This window comes from Pelophylax lessonae (genome assembly GCF_965119305.1).
Source record: "Pelophylax lessonae genome assembly, chromosome: 8".
Classification (NCBI taxonomy): Eukaryota; Metazoa; Chordata; class Amphibia; order Anura; family Ranidae; genus Pelophylax; species Pelophylax lessonae.
The window spans coordinates 82,619,068-82,640,051 of NC_138775.1; the positions used below are offsets into that span (position 1 = coordinate 82,619,068).

At 40.6% G+C, this 20,984-nt stretch overlaps 1 protein-coding gene across 11 annotated transcripts in view; it reads right to left on the minus strand.

The window, feature by feature from the left end:
* IQSEC1 (IQ motif and Sec7 domain ArfGEF 1) overlaps positions 1 to 20,984 on the minus strand; it is a 1,344,709-nt gene that overhangs the window by 161,422 nt on the left and 1,162,303 nt on the right. For all 11 annotated transcript variants that reach the window (XM_082266155.1, XM_082266158.1, XM_082266162.1 and 8 more), the window contains one exon: positions 1,992 to 2,271. In XM_082266155.1, coding sequence (XP_082122281.1) covers positions 1,992 to 2,271 — 280 coding nt within the window. The remainder of the gene's footprint in view (positions 1 to 1,991; positions 2,272 to 20,984) is intronic.

Sequence of the window (20,984 nt, forward strand, 5' to 3'; positions counted from 1 at the left end):
ATGCTGCCGATGACAGCAAGGTAAACTGGAATTAATATCATGTCATCACTTCTGGTTTACAATAGTAGAGACCCGATCACAGCCAATTCCGGCTTTGTAGGGGTCTCCGGCCAGCCAGCGGATGTGCCGGCTGATAGCTCAGGTCTTCCGGTGGGACAGGTGAGCCCGAGAGAGCTGTAGAAGGCGTCGAGAGGGGTGAGGGTGGGGGCGTTAGTTACTCCGGTCGCTATTACAACAGAGCCGACCATCGGCTCTAAATAAAAATGGTACCAGGGTGATGTCTGCAGCTGCATGCATCATCCGGGTACAACCATTTGAAGTCAAATGACCTACCAGGTATGTGATTTGGCGGCAAGTGGTTAATAAATTCACAGACATTTCAAAAATGTGTAGAATAATTTAAAAAAAATGTATGTAAATAACTGTAATAACAGGCTGCCACATAACAAAATTGAAAAACTGAAGGGGGTCTGAATACATTATGAATACACTGTATTAACGCTGATGAAGCAGAATGTGTCACAGCTTAAACTAACTGGAAAAAAAAGTATTTTGTTATTCATGTGGAAATGAATCTTATTTGTGTGGCGAGGAAACTGGAAAAGTAAAACAAAATTCCATGACCAAATATGTGCTGCCATTGTTACTAGGACTGTGAAATTTGCATTGTTCTGTAAAACTAAATACAGCTTTAAAGTGTAACTAAATCCAAAGCTTTCTTTTAAGTTTTGAATAGAGTGGAGAGGAATTAGAACGCTTGTCAGTTTTTATTGCTGTCTGTGCCCCCCCCCCCCCCATTAAGGAGATTCACCCTCTCTATTTGTCCTGTTTACCATTATCATTGAAAGTGAAAGTAAAAGAAAATCCCAAATTTTGGGTTGTCCCCAAAACAGAAATAGAAGGGAAGTCTTCCAACGGGGACAATAGTTCTGGTGACAGGGGGGTCCCCAAGGAATTCCCTTAATTTTCAGGGATTTCTTCTCATATCCTGTTTGGTTATGTCACAGGAAGTGAAGGGAAATCTCTGCAATGGAACACAGATGGTGAAAAAAATGTAATAGGGGTTATAATCCTCCATCACTCTATTTAAACTTTAGACAGACTTCAGTCAGATTCCCCTCTAAGTTCAGGTTCACCAAATTTTGAACAAGATTCGCTGAATACTTGGCAAATAAATCCGGGAAGATTCAACCATCACTAAATGAAGGCCTTTTTTCTGGGGGTCCAATGTAATGGAATTTGTTTTTGTGACTCACTTAAATATACTTCTGACTATGTAAACAGACAGCTAGAAAAGAGAAAAAATACAAAGATTTCCATTGCTGACCTCCTTCCAACATTCTAGTTGCCTGACTGACTGAGGCTTAAGGCCCCTTTCACACATACGGTCCGATCAGATCTGCCTGTCAGTCTTTCAGGCGGACCTGATCGGATACCCCATGCATCTCTATGGGGCAGCGAATGTCAGCGGAGACATCTGCGCTGACACCCACTGCCATCCGATCTGATCGTGTCCAGCAAATCCGGACGGATGGAAACCCTATTTTCCATCCGTCTGGCGGATCAGATCGGATGGGATTGGATGAGAACGGACACGCGGTCTGTTCTCATCCGATTCCCCCATAGAGGACAGCGGAGATCTGACAGCTCCATCTCAGCACACAGAGCGGAGACAGAGCTGCCATCCGCCTGCTCAGCGGGGATCGGCGGATGGATCCCCCGCTGAGCAGAACGGAGTCCGTCGGTGGAACGGACAGGTGTGAAAGGACCCTTGATGTTTTCTATGTCACTCAGTAGTGAAGCTGCAGGATCAGCATAACAGCCAGGGAATTTGTATTTTCTGGAGAAATGAGAAATGGCAAGCCTCCCTACTTTATCTATACAAGCCTCCTTTAACCACACACAATAATAATTTCAAAGTAGTAAACTGCTTGGTGGCTGGGGTAGTCTTTTCCCAGGGGGCATTACTTGTTAATAAATAATATTATCACCTGCTTGTCCTGTAGGTCTGAAGACAGCTCATAGCTCTCGGATAATGATCGGGAGCGTTTAATAGCCTCTTCTTCCGCTTGCTTGCGCAGAATGGATGTGGAATGCTGCAGCTTCGGTCGTCGTGATCTTTGCCCTGGAGATACTGAATAAATCCCGTAGGAAGGATGGTCGTACTGCTCAGGACTTATCGATGAGCTGTGCGTTATTGAGCCTTGATGGTAACTTGATGAGCCGTCTAGGGAAGCACCTGTTTCACCTCCAGGGACCTCCCCTTCAACACTAGAAACAAATAACAAAAAAACTGTGATAAGTTTTTTAAAAATAACAAAAACTTTATCAATAAAACAAGACAGAGAACCAACAGAAACGGCTTTAAAACGTTGTGCACGATGCTCTGAAAGATATGTATTCCAACAAAGAAGGAAACATAACAGATAGCATATCACCTGATGTGATTAACGAATGCAGGTTTCATACGATGAAATGAAAGGACGTTCACAGCACAAATGCAAAGTACCTGTACAGGGTGTGGTACTTGTGTCAGTCTTATTCAAAGGTCAAAGTACTGACTGATCCTACAAATATCTGTTAATACATTCTTGGTCACAGTCTTAAAGCTGAACTCCAGACATAAATGAAAAAAGACCAATTTATGCAGTTATGTAGTTATTAAAAAAAAAAAACAGTTTATAGTAATGATGTTTATTTTTACATTTTTTCAAATTATTTTAATTCGATTTGGTATCTGCCTCTTAAAATCCTGTATGGCAGAACTCAAACTAGGAGTAGAGGGGCAGGACTAGGGGCAAATCAGCTGTGCTCCATGCACATGGGGTGACAGGAGCCTGCTGATAGGTGGAGGAAGCAGAGGGATAAAGTCTCGTACACACGCATCGATAGTTGGCTGTGAATTTTCGGCCAACGTCCGATCGGCCGATTTTCGGCTTGTTAGTATGATGCTTTCGACAACCGACTGCGACTTTTTGGCCGAACAAAATCTGGTGTGCAGGCTATAACATTTTTGTTGGAACAAGAACGGAACGGCCTTTTTTCCCGTCAGTCAGTACAAATTTCGGCAGACAAAAATCAGATGAGCAAGACTGGGCATGCTCAGAGAAGAAAAAACACACGGAAAGTTAACCAGCACATGACATCACTTCTGAAGTTGGTTTTTGTTGGCCGAGAAAATTTGTGTGCAGTCTAGAGCACATTTCAACCAACACAACAACACTGGACAAAAGACGGCCGATCGGTCAGGGCCGATAATCGTTGCGTGTGTACGAGGCATAACTCTTCATCTGCTCCTGCTTCTTCATTGCCCAATCCCAGTCTGGAGGCAGGGAAGTTCTTTTGCTCTAATTGCAGCAAAGAAAAGTCAGACAAGCCTAAACTTTTAAGAACTCTTAGAAGTTTGTTTTGTTTTTTTAAGCTAGAGAAAGGAAAATGGGAACAAAAAGATTATTTAGCGCCCACAGTGACAAATCAGATTTCTATAATTTCCCACAGAATGTACCCTGATTGGTTGCTTCGAGACAACTCTTTAGTTCCAATTTTCTTTAAATGGCCCTATTGAAGTCTTTTATATTAATGACAGGGTTATAATAAAATATAGATCAAGTTCTGGTCCAATATGGCCAAAGTAATACACATCTCAAAAGCAAAATTGCCACAATTGTCCATTGAAGAATAATTAGACCCGGTATTACCATTTTATGATTCTGATAAGCTTACACCTCTGTTCAAAGTAAATGATAGCCGCTTTGTCTCCGTGTTTAGATGTCACAGATAGATAATAAAAAAGTGTACTTCTTAAAGTCAAAATCACAACCTTCAATAATGGACACCGATTGAAGGCAGAAACAGCAAAGTCATTATTTAAGTAGGTAACTGATCAAATGTCTTTGTTCATATTGCATGGTTTCAAAGAGGACGTTCTATAGAATGGGCTTTGCTATTGTGACACAGATTTGTAAGGGATCATGCTCATTAATGTTTTCTGAAATGTATTTCTGAGGGTGAAGAAGTCATTCCCTTCTCCTACAAGCTATTGATCTGTTATGGATTATCCCATTACTGAACAGAAAATCTCTCTTATCTCAGAAGCCTACACTTACGTTTTACCTGAATCTTTTCATCTGCAGTAGAGTAGTCTTGGAAACAGTCATGGAAATTGGAAAAACAAATGCATTTTTCAAGAGTGTGGGTATGGAAAATAGACATCAAAGAACAACTACAAACGTGTCTACAAACAGGAGCTGCTCAGTCTAGAAAAAGATGTTACTACAATATCCGTAAGTCATGGATCCTAGAAACAGTAAAATAGAGGTCATTATGGGTTCCCTAGAAGCCTTACAGTTATGTTACAACGATATCCTTCTCTAAAGATGTGCACACCGGATGTAGAAATGTCTTAATTCATGCCTGGCAGGCAGCACTGGATTAAAAGTACTTTAGGCCCCAGGCTGTATTCAGTTCAGGCCCTAGCTAGTTTAATAGGGTAATGCAAAACGGTTCATATAATGTAAATAGGTATCTGTGTTTTACTTCTGACATGGGTTTGGGAATCATCTCTCAAGGATTTTAAACACAGGCTTTAAATTTCCAATTGCAACAAGATACTCGCAGATAATGATTATGATGAAAAAGATAATGATGATAATAGGCAAGGTGCATATGTATTGCCTATGAGGGGTTTGATTATCTTTAGGGAAATGTTTGCTGAAAGTAAAAAGCTGTTATTGCTCTCCACTTTCTGAAAAAAAAAAAAAAAGGGCAAAAGACTAGCAAAACTGAAATTTGACTTTAAATAGCATTGAAGTGCAGCAGTTTCAAAAGCATCCCCTTGCCCCCCTCCCCCCTTTTTTTTTTATATGTCACCTTTGTTTTTTAGCATCTATACTTAGCTCAGGCAGGACAAAGGACAACCTTACAACCTGACCTTCCTGACAAGAAGAGAATAAAAGAAAATAATTGCACATCAAGTAATTTCTGGGAGGTAAGGTGGTAGTATTATAAAAATACATGGGTAGGGATTCAGATTATCCTAGAAATGCAATTGTGAGTAGTTCTTTCTAAAGCTATGTGCATGCTGTAGAGAACGGTTTCAGAAGATATCTATTTAGTTCCTGCTAACAATGTGTTGCTTAAAGTTGGACTCAATCCACACTAAACATACAGTTGATATACCTGCACATATAGATGAACTGCGTTACCTCTCAAAATAGCTGTCCGTTGTTATTTATGCACTTGTTGCCTTAGCAAAATGGGTGACTTTACATTTGTTTATCACAGATCTGGAATAAAGTTTGGGTACCTCCATTCCCACTACCTAGGGATTGGAAAATGAAAGCACTCTACGACTGACAACCATATGCTCTCCCCTTCTGTAAACAAGCTCCCAGTTATGAAAGGTCAGAAACACAGTACTGTGCAACAGAGGCTAATATAAATACAGATTTCAGGACTTTATATCAAAAGTTTTTAAAGCGATATTAAACTTTAGAAACTTTTATTTGTTTAAATGAGCTCCCTACAGTATTATGCATCACACACTGGCACATTATGACAAACTCACCATTCAAACAGAGCTCTCCTACACTAAGGTGTCACTGCTCCTGGCACTTCCATATTTGCCCAGTCTTCCTACCGGGTTCTTGTTCTCGGGAGTCACTTTGGCAGCACAGTGCTCTCTGCATTTGCAGCATACTCAATGTGCCATAAATGCAAAGTGTACTGCGTATGCACTGATGGTGTCATCTGTTTAGGAGATATTCATGGTATCTACAGGTAGGACTTATTATAAGCTTACCTCTAAGTAAAAATCTACAGTTAGGCCTCATGCACACTGCTGCTGTTAAACTTATTTTTTTGTGAGTTCGGGTGAGTTTCTTTTTTAACAGCCCTTAAACTCCCCTCTATGTTATCCCATGTGTCAGTGCGCAAATGGACCTTTTTAGCAGTTTATCAGCGGGGGAGTTTATATACTGTTGCCTAAAAGCCCTAAAATCACGTTCAAGAACAGTTCTTCTGACCACAAAAACCGATGAACGCTGAAAAACGCGCATAAACTCTAGGCACGTTTAGCACTTCAGCATTTAATTATTTTAATTGCCAGAATAAATTACAATTCCAAACTCTGTTAAACTCTGCTAAATTCTTTTGAAAAAATGCAGCTTAGGCAAGTTTATAATGCTGATTTTCTCCTGTCAGTGTGCATGAGGCCTAATGGGCCATACACACTATACAATTGTCTTTAGATTTTTTCCTGTAGATTTACCAAAACCATATATTATGGGGTCAAATCTAAACACTTTCAATTTGTATGCAATCAGGCAGGCCCATGCACTACATAGTTGAAGGTAAATCTAAAGGAAATCTAACAACAAAAGTTGTATAGTGTGTATCCAGCTTTAGAGTTTAATATCACTTTTAGAGCCGGTTCACACTGGGGCGACTTGTCAGGGTCGCTTGCCATAGAGTAGCACAGGACCCGTTCTAATAGGAGCGACACAAGTCGCTCCCACTTAGAAAAAGGGTCCTGAGCTTCTTTGGGGCGACTGGGAGCGACCTGCATTGACTTCAATGATATGAAGTCCGTGCCAGCCGCTCCGAGGTCGCGGTGCGAGCTGCGCACCGCGACTTCAAAGGTCGCCCCCGCAAGTCGGGTCGCGCCTGTGTGAACCGGCTCTAAAATACATGTATTTATTTATTTAAACTAACACACCACTAGATTAAATATATATATATATATATTTTTTTTTACATATTGTTAAATTTCAATGTTAAAGAAAAAACAGTATCTAGGATAAAGACAACAGAACTGTTGCAGGGAAAAATATAGGCATCTCAAGATGACTTTATATACATTGTACAAACAGCTTCAAAAACATGTAAATATGGCCAAATGCCAGGTTCCTCTGACAAGAGCGTTTCCGGGACCTCCTCATATTGTCGAACCATGCCTACTCTTCCACTTTTCTTTGACTGGTGAGGCAGCCTATCATAGCGAGGTCTCCCTGCCCACCTTCGTCAGTTGTTCCATTCCTAATAACATAAAAAGAATCTAAGAGAGTGGGATCCCCTTCATGATTTTCAAAGTAAGATTGCAAACCCTGGAACCCCAAGAGATCTAATTCCTTTATTATTTTCTAATCAGTAGTATAATTACCACCAATTACGTTAAACTATTAAATCTTTTCATCATAATAATTAGTATAAAGCAGGTCTCATGCTAACTATTTTTTCGAAGGGATTTTCTTGACCTGACTAATGGCGCTTTTCCACTGCATAGAACCGTACCGGCTCGGCCCGCTTTTGTGCTTTTCCACTGCGGTACCTCATGGTATAGGGTCGGAACGGTTCGGTACGGTACGGTATAGGTTTGCTTTTCCACTGCATGGAACCGAACGGTACGGTACGGTACGGCTCTGAAAAAACAGTACCTACTCGATTGTGGTTCCAACAGGTACCAAACTGGTACCATATCCCACAATCCTTTGCATGCAGTCACTACTAGCCACTGATTGGTCAGAGAATCCCACCCACACCGTTGTTATCCCACCCACTTAACTTTAGTACTACTTTAGTGGAAAAGCAAACCTATACCGTACCGTACCGAACCGTTCCGACACTATACCATGTGGTACCGCAGTGGAAAAGCAAACCGGGCCAAGCAGGGCCGAGTAGAGCTGAGCCGGTACTAGCCGGTACTTGCAGTGGAAAAGTGCCATTAGGAAGATACTGATAAAGGTTAAGTTCATTTGGTCCAGTATGTCGCGTTACACAGGACCTTGTGTTTGTAATGATGAAAACATTAAACAAAAGACTAGAGAAGAATTGTAACTTTTGATTTTTTTTCTTCCCTGTAATTTGTCTCAAATTTATGCCTTTGCTCCTAGCTGAATTTTCATTTCAGAGCTAAAATGCCTGGGGGACTCACACAGCCTGATAATGAAAACTTCACAGAAAATACTTCATTCTTTGTCACTCAAAAGCTAAAGAATATATGATTTTTCTTTGAGAAAACATTACAAGAAGTGTTCATTTTTACTGTGCAGTCACTGAGTCACTTCTGTATTACTGCAATTTTGGAGAATTAGGACAACTACTGGACTAACTTAGCAACAGTGCAAAGAAAGGGAGTGAGGAGTAACCTCTGAGCTCTTAGCAGTTTAGACTGTAAATGTAGCTTAGTGGAAATTTCATTGCTTTGGGTAAAGAAATAGAATGCCCAGTCCACCAGAGCGATGGCTGTAATTTGTATTCTGGTATTTATCTTCTGCATCCAGTTCACCTGCTCACCTCCTACAAATGACATTATGTTCATTTTCAGGATGTGCCTGTGAAATGCAGACTAGTGTGTTCCCTGGTTTCAGCACTGCCCCCCTTTCTCAGTACACTGAAATCCAACCCACAAGCAATGTTTCATAGGAAGAATTTGCACAGCAGAAAAAAAATATAAGAAGTGCCCAGAAACAAAGTGAGAAATGTGATAAACCTGGCTATCGATGATTTATTATTTTTTAAAAACTCAACTATTATGAACATTCTTAGCCTGATTTAATAAACTGGGAAGAGATGCGAAGTGTGGGGTAGTGTTCACTTCAAACATCCAATCACGTGCTGGAAAATTAAAAAATATAGAAAGAGCTTTACTTGTTTGAAGTGATTGTTCATTTTACCCCATACTTTAGAAAATCACATCCTCTGTCTATTCAAAAGCTGCAATGTGCCCTGAATAGAATTAATAGTCCACCTGTATAAATGGTAATCTAATCAGAATGAATTTGTTAGATATCCGATTTCAATAAACTGAAATCAGATTGGTTGCTGTCAGACATTTAATGCTGACCATCAACAGTTTTTTGCACTGCCTTATGGCCTTGTATACATAAGCCTACATAAGGAGACTTTGGGACACATTCTTTTTAAGGGTAACTCAACTTTTGTGTGGAAAAAAAATTGCAAATTAAGAAAAAAACAATATATGTATACAATTACAATATAAATCATATTGTAATTGAATGTTATTAAAAATTACATTTCCTTTTCAATTTGCAGCCACTGTAATTTTCTGAAAATGCAATGCAATATGGCTACCTGGAGCTGTTCTGTACACAGAATGCGTACTGACCACACCCCAGAGACATCATTTCCTGCTTGTGTGATTGGCTGACCGATTTTCCCAGAAGTCTGCCTAAAGCTGGATACACACACTATCCAACTTTTGTGGTTAGATTTCCTTCAGATTTACCTTTTCTATATAGTGCAAGGGCCTGCCAGATTGCATACAAATTGAAAGTGTTTAGGTTTGACCTCATATTATATGGTTTTGGTAAGTCTAAAGGAAAAGGTCTTCAGAAAATCTTATAGTGTGTATGGCCCATAAGATACAAGTCAGATTTCTGGTATCCCCCTGCAACAAAAATGTCATCATTGGTGAGATACTCCCAATAGGAACATGTCTAAAGGGATGCAGGCCCAGCAGATTTCCTCATTAGTGTCCTACAGCTGCACCGCTGAATGATAATTATAAAACCACTCCCATTAGACCCACTCAGTACAGAGGCACAGAAGAGCACACAGGGATTTCTTCAGAATAACAAAAGGTAGAAATCTGCAACAAAGTTTGTTATAATCCTTGCAATGTACAGAGATCACCCAGAGGGGATTTTTTTTTCTCAACAAAAGTGGAGTTACTCCTTAAAGCGGAGTTCCGGCCACAAAAAAAATGTTCAATGAAAATACCCCCGGGACAGTCAGGGCTAGCACATTCCACAATGGATAGCCTCTGATCTGTCCCGGTTCGCACTTACCTTTTAGAACAAATACTTACCTTGAAAATTTCTTCTCCAGCGCTGCCATCTCTAATGTGGGCAGCTGAAGCCAGCGCGTCCTCTTCTGCATCCTCTTCTCCCAGAATGCGCCTGCACCGGCCCCGCTCGTCACTTCCGGTGCGCGTGTGTCATCCTTCCACAGCTTCTGGGCATGCCCAGAAGCTGTTTAGCAGGGAATGAGGCGCCGCACCGGAAGTGACGAGCGGGGCCGGTGCAGGCGCATTGATTCCTGGGAGCGATGACGTTCAGCTCCCAGGAATCAATGCAAAGAGGAAGTGACGGCGCGGGCCGTGGCCGCAGAGGGAGGAAGTGGAAGAAAGGTGAGTATATTTTTCTGCAATAACAAGGTAAGTAAAAAAAAATAAAAAAATCGTAATTATCCATTTCTGTTTTAGGTGACTAGAAGCAAGCGGATGGCCCAAAATCGACTATGTCGATTTTGTGGCTGGAACTCCGCTTTAAGCAAAACAGAGTGCTAGTTTCTAAGATCTGTACTGGATTCTGGTCCAATGCAAACTGCAAGTGAAGCCATCGCTCTGCATCATGCACTTTCACCACAGCTGAAAAACAAATGTGTTAAGAAGCAATTCCAGGAACAAGTGAAATAAGTCAGCAAGCTGGTAATGCTATTCATCAGTCACTGCAGTTGTGCTAAAATGAGACTCAAAAGTTTGCATTTTCTTTAATCCATTGCAGTGAACATGCAGATTGCACCTTTCAGTCTCAGGGTGACTGTAATGTGTATTGAGCATGTATACGCTGTACCTTTGTATTCTTCTTGAGGTTTAATTTTTATCCTTCGCTGGATTGCACCTTAAACATCCTGCTCTCAAGTGTACCTCATCTATTTAAAAAGCCTGGCAGAGAACATTTTTTTCCAACATCAAAAGAGGAAATGTAACAAGGAAACACTAGAAACACAAACTAAACAGAAAGTATTACATGCAAAGTCCAGAAAATAAATGAATATCTAGAGATCTCTAGACGGTAGAAGGATTCTTCTTTCACATTACACAATATAACACCTGGGAGTCCTAATAATCTCCCTGGTATCCCTATTTTTGATTTCCCCAACGTTGTCCTACTCACTTTTGCTGCTTATTCAGTATGTGATGATGCTGGGTGCAATAATGGCTGAACACACTTCCCTATCAGTCGTAGTCATAGGAGAGCTCATAGTAACAGTGTTTACACACGCACGCCTCTCCCTGTACATATAGCCATGCTTTATTCTGCTTATATAAATGTGCAGTATATACTTATATGAAAATGTCATTCTTTATCTTTAGTGCCGGTTCACACATATGCAATGTCAGACAACGCATGTGATTTGCATCGCACTGCTGTGCAAATCCCATGCGATGTCTGTGCGATGCGAATTCAGCCATACAGATTGCATGGCTGAATTTGCATTGCATTCGGAACAAAGTCAGACAGGACCCTTTTTTTGGTCTGCACCAGAATCGGATTGCATGGGTGTTCACAACTATGCGATCCGATTCCTGCCCGAACTGACAGTTGGCAATGCGATATGCGAACTAATCTGGGGGTGTCGTTAACTTTGTATTGACACTCCCAGCAGTTCGCATATGGCAGTGTGAACTGCCTGCGAGTCGGGTGCGATGTGGGAACCCGCAGTAGATTCGCAGAGTTCCCGCATCACACCAATGTGAACCGGCACTTACTAACAAAGTACATGAGCTTCTTTTTTTGGCAGATTACAAGTGATTTTGTTAGATGTCAATGTCTGCCTCCAAACGTCTGCAAAAAACGTCTCAAAAACGCCTGAAAACGATACGCCCAGGTGTGAATGGAGCCTTACATGTATCTTGTTTTGAAATGGAACTACAATTTAAGAGGGGTTATTGTAAAAACATGCTAAAAAGCTATATATCCTATTTGCAATGCACCTTCTTAGGAGAGACAAATATTTTACTGACAAAATCGGGGCCTATGCCAATAGCTCCTGGGGCAGCAATTCTCAACCTTATTGTAGTCGTCACAGCCTTTAAAAGTATGCAAATTCCAAAGGAATTACAGTCTAAAATGTAAAAAAAAAGAAAATGTTGACAGTCAATGGGAAACCTGAGCCTGGGGTGATACACACAATAGACCTGATGAAATGAACTTCACTAAACCACAGAGTCCTCCAACCACATCATATTCCCCCCATTACCAAGTCTTCTCATAACATCAGGGTCCCCCAATCACACAGTCTCTTCTTTACATAAGATTCCTGCCTTTTGGCTCCCGCAGTGCAGCAGAAGGTGGGAGGTTGAGCAGGTCTGGAAGACTCTGTCCTCTCCTAGATGATGGGGGTGGTCCTGTATGTTGCTGCCCTGGATCAGCTCCATGAGCTAGCCTTCCACCAGCAGCAAAGCAACAAAGGGCACAATGTGTACAACCCTAGAGTGTCATTTGTTGATATGGTGTCAGTGGCTGGCTTGCCTTAACCATGGCAACTCATGACGCTGATCCAGGGCAAACTGGGTCCTGTGCTCACAAAACACCCGGGAATGCAAAAGAATTCCTTAGGGTGCCACCACATCCTGCTTGAGAATCACTGCACTAAGGGATCCATGTTGAGATCATTTTATTGACAGGTGCATTTGACCTGCAGTTGACCTCCTTAACTGTAGTTTACCAGTTTCAAGCAAGTTGTTCCATTCCCATAGACTTGTAAAACATATTTTTTTTTGGAGAGCAGATAATACTATTCGTTGAAAACAGCAGTGTTTACTCCCTAGCACTATCACTTTTGTTGCTCCCCCCTACATTATTTTACATTTTGAATTCCTCAGCCTATGTATAGCAAATTCTTGCTTCTGCAAATCCTCCAACTGCCACAAATCAGCAGGTAATAGTGGCATTAAACATACTGCAGTTCCACATCACTAGAATGGAAGGTAGGCCATGCTCTTAACATAGTAGCCAATCAGATTATTTTATTTCCCATAACCATAACTGCATTGCTATGTGTAGGCAAAACCAATTTATTTTCATGAGCATTACACAAAAAAAGTGCCTGTTTTTCTGCCTGCATAAAGCATACCCATGCTGTGTCTGGATCATATTTTAACCACTTGCCGACCGCCGCCCGACTATATACGGCGGCGGTCAGCCCCTCCCAGGCAAAGTGACGTACCGGTACGTCACTAGCCTGGGAGCGAATAGCGGGCGAGCGCGCGCCGCCGGAGGCGCGCTCCCGCCCCTGCTCGTACCCGACGAAGCCGGCGCGTGTGATCGGCGGACCCGATGTCGATGTCGGGCAGAGAGGGAGAAAGGCAGGCGGCTAGTGTAAACAAAGCCGCCTGTCATTCTCCCCTGTGTAAAAGCACTGATCACTCAGTCCTGCTATGTAGGACCATTGATCTGTGCTATTACACCACTAGCCACATCCAATGACAGTAAGAAACACGCCCCTAGGGACACACTTAACCACTCCCTCTCCAATCAAGTTAACCCCTTCCCTCCCAGTGTCATTTTTACAGTAACAGTGCATATGTATAGCACTGATTACTGTAGTAATGTCACTGGTACACCCAAAAGTGTCAAAAATGTCAGTCAAGGGTCCGATCTGTCCGCCGCAATGTCGCAGTACCGCAAAAAAATCGCAGATCGCCGCCATTACGCGTTAAAAGAAAAAAACAACAAACATGACAAAAATCTTTCCCTTAGTTAGTAAACGCAATAACTTTTGCGCAAACCAATCAAAATACGCTTATTGTGATTTTTTTTACCAAACATAGGTAGCAGAAAACAAATTGGCCAAAAATTAAAAAAAAATTTGATTTTTAAATTTTTTGGGGGGGGAATTTCATATAAAAAAATGTGAAAAATATTGTTATTTTTGCAAAATTGTCGCTCTTTTTTTGTTTATAACGCATGATCAAAAAATCGCCCAGGTGATCAAATACCACCAAAAGAAAGCTCTGTTTGTGGGGAAAAAAAGGACGTCAAATTCGTTTGGGTACAGCATCGCACGACCACGCAATTGTCCGTTAAAGTCACACAGTGACGAATCGCAAAATACCCCCTGGTCAGGAAGGGGGTAAAATCTTCCGGGGCTTAAGTAGTTAATTCCTCACCATGGTTCTAATAGCATTTGTGAAAATGTCAATCAGCACATAGAAAAAAAAAATGAGCTAAACTGCGAATTGATGATTTCATGTAGCAAATACAATCACAGAGATCGACCCCCAGAAGCAGCGTCCACCACAGTCATGACAAAGTACTGCTGCTATCAGTTCCAGGTTCTTTCCCGTGAACATTCGTTAGCTGGTGCTTGGCCTGCTGTGAATATCTGATCATCTGTGTTCTTGGGGCACTGAGCTGTGAAATGAAGCTGACTGAGGAGCACTGCACCTTATTTTTTGCTATTTCTCAAAATATCACTTTACTGTACCCGGGATGTTTTGCTCAGTGCTGGAAGGAATTAATTTCTATTGTAATCTGTTAAAGTGTGTACATAAAATGTATTGCTGAAATATAAAGCCGGTCTGCAAAGCTGAAAAAAAAAATGCACATAGTTGTACTAAAGCTCCGTGTTAAAGAAATTTGTTACGCCACGGAGCGTGACCTTTTTCAGTCTCGCAAGCCCCACCTGTGATTATAAAGCATAACAAGAAGATTGGTGTTGCAATCTTGTAATGACTACATGCTTCAACACTCTTGTATCCCACCACAACTGGGGTGTATTAGACTTCATTCACACTTTATTTATAATAGCTATTTCATGTAAACCTGAAGGAAACATGGGGGTACCATTGCACTGTCTTTCTAAAAATGCTAGTCGCTTGTTTTTAATGGTTGCAGTAATCTTAGTCAGTGACACAAGTCATTCAGAAAACTAAAGAACTGAAGCCAACTAATCAGCATGATAACTAGGCAACATTCACCTTGAAAGAAGACAAGACTGGATCCTCTTTGTGTCAGTACAAAAGTACATTTGCAATTATATATAATTTTCCCTTTAATAGTTTTGTATTATGTCCAGTGTTGGGTGTAACGAGTTACAAAGTAACGGATTATAGTAACTACATTACTTTTTTTTGGTAACGAAGTAACGTAACTAGTTACAATACTAATATTGATAACTACACTACTTTACTAGGCTATAGGAGGTAACTACACTACTTTACTAGGCTATAGCAAGCAACGCGCTTTCCTGCGTTACCCAAGCCGTGCGATACAGTCGTTATTTCGAAGAATAGAGAGGGATGAAGTTTATGACTTTTTGTTGCACTTTATGTTTTAATCTGTTTTTTTCAGGTTTTGTTCTCATTTTTCCCAAAGCCTGTGTTTATACAATAAACTCTATGCAGAAAGAGTGTCATGTATCTTCTTCTACACGGTCAATTAAGAAAGAGGAGAGTAAAGTAATAAGTAGTGAAGTTACTTTTCAAATGCAGTAACTAGTAAAGTAATCTCATTACAATTTACAACTGTAAAGTAACTAGTAACTAATTACATTTTTTGAGTAACTACCCCAACACTGTTTATGTCCCTCTAGACAGCTGTGGGTAACTCCAGCAGCAGGGAAGTAACATGGTCATCGGGAGAAGTCATAAAACACTCTGTAAATCACTAAGCATATCTTTTTGTTTTTGGTGGATTGGACAAGCCAACTGTACCTCTTCATATGTAACACTGCATGTTGTCTCCAGATGAACATCATGGTTGGTGACAACAACAACCATACATTCATGTGGTCTTTGTGATGCATAAGCTTGGAATAGTCCCATATGCAGACAGAATTATACTAGTAGGGCCATCAATAGAAATCATGGTGCCTCGTACAGTCTACCTGACAGAGACCCCCCTTCCCCCACTACTTTCTATTGGGGGCCCTGTCCACTACCCCAGCACTCTGCACCACCTGCATCTCCCAGTACTCAAAACGTATTAAATGTAAAAAATCTGCACTTAGGCGAATTATAAACATTGTGGTACAAAATATAAAAAACAAAAAGCAAAACAGTGCAGCGCTAAACAAAAAATTTCAGAAGGAAAAGGTATATATCATAGAAATTTAAATAGCAAGTCCATAACATATATTTTGGCCTTGTTATTTATTATTATTTCTGTACCTGCATTACACCTCACTGGTATACTTACCCCTCCCTGCCATGGGTAACCCACAATCTGCAGCCCCTGCACCCCCCAATTGCTCCATCCTCTATTAGTCGGGGGTGGGAGCAGAGAAAAAAGGGGGTTGTTGGGTTAGCAAGTTGGTGGACTGTGGGTTGCCCACAGGCAGCCCATGCCAAGTTCCCCTGCTGATCTAATGGGGTCCAGGGCCACTTACTGGAGGGCTGTCTGCGTCCCTTTATACTATCATATTATGTATAGACATCATACCTGTGTCAGATGCTAGAAAACATACAGTGATGTCTTGGATGCTGGACCAGCTCCTAACAGGAATGACCATATCCTGTGTTATGCTAGACAACTACAATTTACAGGTTGAAAATATACAGCCTAAGGGTATCTGAAGATGCTACAGGTACCCCAGAGACACTCTCATTTTCGGAGTTTATTTATATAGGAAGATTGTCGGATTTATCAGTTCACACTGACCCAGCACCTCATGACAGTAAGAAAAAGAATTCCTACTCTAGCACACATGGTTATGTCATTAAGTCTCACACACAACACAGAGCTCATTCAGTTTGACAGAAAAACACAGCAGTCTGACAGTAGGGCCGAGGCTTAGCTGGAGTTGCCAGAAATAAAGACTCCAAAATGTCTGCAAAATTGGTTCAGGAACAGAAGCCAATGAAATATTAAGGCTGTGGGTTATTTCTCCATTCTTACTATCCATAAAAACCTTCAGCTGCTGGAAAAAAAAAATAATCTAACGAGCTGGAAATAACGCTCAAAGAGAAAGCCTAATTCTGGAATAGCACAGAATAGAATAGTAACATTCCTCGAAGACTCCTACAGTTCTTCCAACAGCTGACCCCTGGAATGTGAACAATCATCCTAAATAAAGTACCAGACTAAAAGCAACAGATCCATCAACTGGAGTCTGAAGACCAGACTGGCTGCTGGGAGTCTGTACAAGTCCTAATACTGCATCACTGGATTAGAAACCGTTGTAATATACTTTTCTTCCCCTATGATTATGGCTGTGCTTGAAATGCTGTCAAGTGGAAAATCATTTTTTCACACTGATGACAATTTATCTCAGTGATATTCATACAGATTTTTTTGAAGTCTCATTTTTGCGCTGTGAAGCTCCAAAATACCTCACAGCAGAAACTGAAGAAAGGTAGTAAAGATAAGTACAAAATGTTATTTATATGCAGAATTATGCCTCATGGTACGGGAAAGGGATAAATATTTTTTGTATAGTGAACCAGTGGTTTGCCCAAGCCTCCCCCCTCCCCCCTGCATATAAAGTCATTGTAGAACTCTCTTCTACTGATTCATATGTTTTGGACAGAACGAATGTTCATATCTCATATTTGCCCATACGCTTGTATTGGGGTAGGCTGCTTATGAATATGTCAGAACCCTAAAATATTTTATGTACAATCCTGAAAAATCTGAAATAATCTCAGTATGTTTTAATGCTTCACTTTCACACAGTTTGGACTAGCAATCCCCTTCCCAGACACTGAACCTCACATTGCAAGGATTTAAGAAAGTGCAAAAAGTATGGGCAGGACTAGGTGTGCCCAAGTGCTGATGACATCACAAGCTTCTGAATCAGCAGTAAAATACCAATAGCCATGCCCCCTGCAACATCTCATTCCAGTGTAATACAGACAGAAACAGCTTACAAGGTGACAATACTTCCCAGAAATCAGAAGCAGTAAAGCAGCATTGTGACCACATCACAGGAAACTACATTGCCTGGGCTTTATCTTCATGGCAGGATTAATAGTAGTTTCTAAAAGTTAATAGGAGAACTAAAGGAAAAGTGAATGCAAATGTTCTTAAATATACATTATGATACACACACACACTATACTGGGGGGAGATTTACTAAAATGAGTGCACACCGAAGATGCATCTGAGCATTGTAACCAACTTCTAACTTCAGTAGGAAGATGATCCGCACACCGGTAGTTGCTCTTACAAAATCTTCATCTTTATTCAGTAACCACAGAACACAACTGCTGATAAGATCAGTTGACGCGTTTCAGCCTATACATTTAGACACAAAACTTTGAAATATATAGTGACTCTACATATCACAGGCTCCACCCATTCATTGTCCCAACTAATTGCAAACAATTAGCAAAAATTAGAAACAGTTGTAGTATATACTAAGGAAATCCATGTATGTGCCACTCAATGTGTATAATACAACTGATTAACATTTTTGCTAATTGTCTGCAATTAATTGGGACAATGAATGGGTGGAGCCTGTGATATGTCACTATATATTTCAAAGTTTTGTGTCTAAATGTAGTTATGACCAAGGCCATATAGGCTGAAACTAGTCAACTGATCTTATCAGCAGTTGTGTTCTGTGGTTCCTGAATAAAGATGAAGATTTTTTAAGAGCAACTACCAGTGTGCGGATCATCTTTCCACATTTGTACTCAGTTAAACGGGTGTGGATTGGGAGCTTGTTTATGGGTAGTAGCACTGCTCCTTCTGTTTGCAACTTCTAACTTCAGCATGCTCAATTAAGCTTTGACAATAAAACCTAAAAGTTAGAGATGGGCTCGCCCGTGTTTGGGTCCCCACGAGCCCGATCCCGTCAGGAAGCCGACACTGCACTCTAATAATCACAGGCAGTAAGACATTTCCAGATCTGCAGCTACACAGATCAGAAAATGTCTCAGTGCCTGTGATTAGTGGAGTGCAGTGTCGGCTTCCTGGCGGGATTTGGCACGTGGGGACATAAATCTCCCCCACAGTATATATTTTAATAGGAGGCCATAGTGTTATACTAAGATCACCAGAAATAATTATTTGCATCACAAGACTATTTTATATTTTTAAAAAAGTGCAATGCAGATTGTGCAGAAGTGGTCTTGCAAGTCATCTAAGCAATAGATTATGGGCAATATAATAAAACGTATATAATATTTATAACAATGTTTCTACACACACACACACACTGTAAATATATAAGGTATGTAACAGATAGAGCAAAGCTTTAGGAGATTTAATTGCACATAGATCATTCAGCATCCAGAAATAACAGAGCTAAGGTCATGGTCATCTATGGAAACCATGCCCTGGTTATTCAACCTTAAAATAAAAATATTTCGCATTTGTGTCAGATGAGGATGAATCATTGGGATAATTTGCATAGAGAAACACAGGATGCTTTGTGACCTGGGCCTGGCAACTGGATAGAAATGCTCTAGATGGATGGCCCATATGCAAATTCCAGTCTTTCTAGATACAAATCATCACACTAGGCCTACAGCCACATCTTCTGTTCACTAGGCTTGGCAGGTTCATAAAGATCATACTCAGTAAGAGCTGCTTATGGATGATTATACACTGATGACATTAAAAAAGACTGTTAGATGGGCTTCCTAAAATCTCTCACAACATACAGTAATTAAATTATATTGATGGCAAAACAATCCATTACACAAAAATTATATTTACAGAACAATATAACCTGAATTACTGTAGGCTACAAATTTATTAGTTCCAGCCTCAAAAAAAAAAAAAAAAAAAAATGTAAAAGTCAGCAGCTACAAATACTGTGGCTGCTGACTTTTAATATAAGGACACTTACCTGTTCAGGGATCCCACAATGTTAACCCCCCTCCCCCTTTCACAAGCCGATTCGTTCACCGGCTCGGGTGCAGGCGCTGCCTTGGCAAATAAGGAAAACCGGCAGTGAAGCCTTCAGGCTTCACAGCCAGTTTGCTACTGCGCATGTGCAAGTCTCGCTGCACTTTCTGAATGGCCCCGTCATCTTTTGGGACACATACATGTCCCCGAAGGCAGAGGAGAGGGAAGGAGAAGGGGCCGATGCAGATGCAGGAAATTACATTTAAACTTACAATATCAATGTAATAAGGCTTGGATTTAAAACCATGCATCATTTGGTTAAATCTATCACTGAAAAGCAAAAGGTGTAATATTACACAGGGCAAAATATGAATATGTATACAGTGCAGGTAGTAGTTGATTAATTTAGGACATAATTCCATGTCATGCATTATGTAACGCTTCACAGATGTGAAGGTTGAATGCAGTGTCCAGGGCACTCCAGGCATTTATATCAATGACTTGTGGCTTTTGGAACAGTCATAGCAAGACAATCCCAATGTTAGTTGAAACAATTTAGGAGCTGGATGTTGCTTGCATCCATGTGAATATAGCTTTAGGGACCATTTTTTATTTATTTTTTTTAATTATAGCCTAATTCAAATTTATTTCCAAGCAGACTTCTGTGATTCACTGTATCCATGCTGCTGCTATAATGCCCCCAAAATAAGCACATGCGGATTTAAAAAAAAAAAAAAGGGGGTCAGATAATTATCAAACCAATGATTATAAACCCAACATGTGTGTAGACCTTTTGTACTGACCACCAGAAGTCCTGATGCCTCAAGAAAGCCATCACATCATTAATAAAGAGTGAGCCTATTACCTTGTTTGGGTTTACTTCTAAAATCTAACACATCATTTGGAATACTCCTAATACCTATATTTTCCTGTTTCTTTATTTGAATTAGCTACCGCCATGACCTTTCTCCCCAAAAATAGTGGCTTCTTGCTGCACATGTCTGTGGCAGCCACATTCATTTCTATGGTAAAGTCATACTCATGCTGGCCTTTACCGGCCACTTAGACTGAAGGTTAGTATAACAACCAGTTGGACAGAACTTGGGGAAGGGGAGTTTATTAAAACAAATAAAATGTAATGTTAATATGTACTTTAAACGTATCTGGTTTAAACATGGGTAATACAGCTGCATTTAGTAAAAGATAACATTTCACATTCAACTGTATATCACCATTTAAAGTTGAAAAAAAAAATAGTAATGTCCAGTCTGATGACATTCAAGTTAATTCTGCCACTAGTGACAAATTGCCAATGGCAATTTCGCTAAAAAGGCTGTCTGTCTGTCTGTCTCTATGGAATCGCTCCCTCTGCAGCGAGATGTTGCTCTGTTGCTGTTTTAAAGTGCTAATAATGGGAGTACCATCTCGCCTCAGCTACAGATG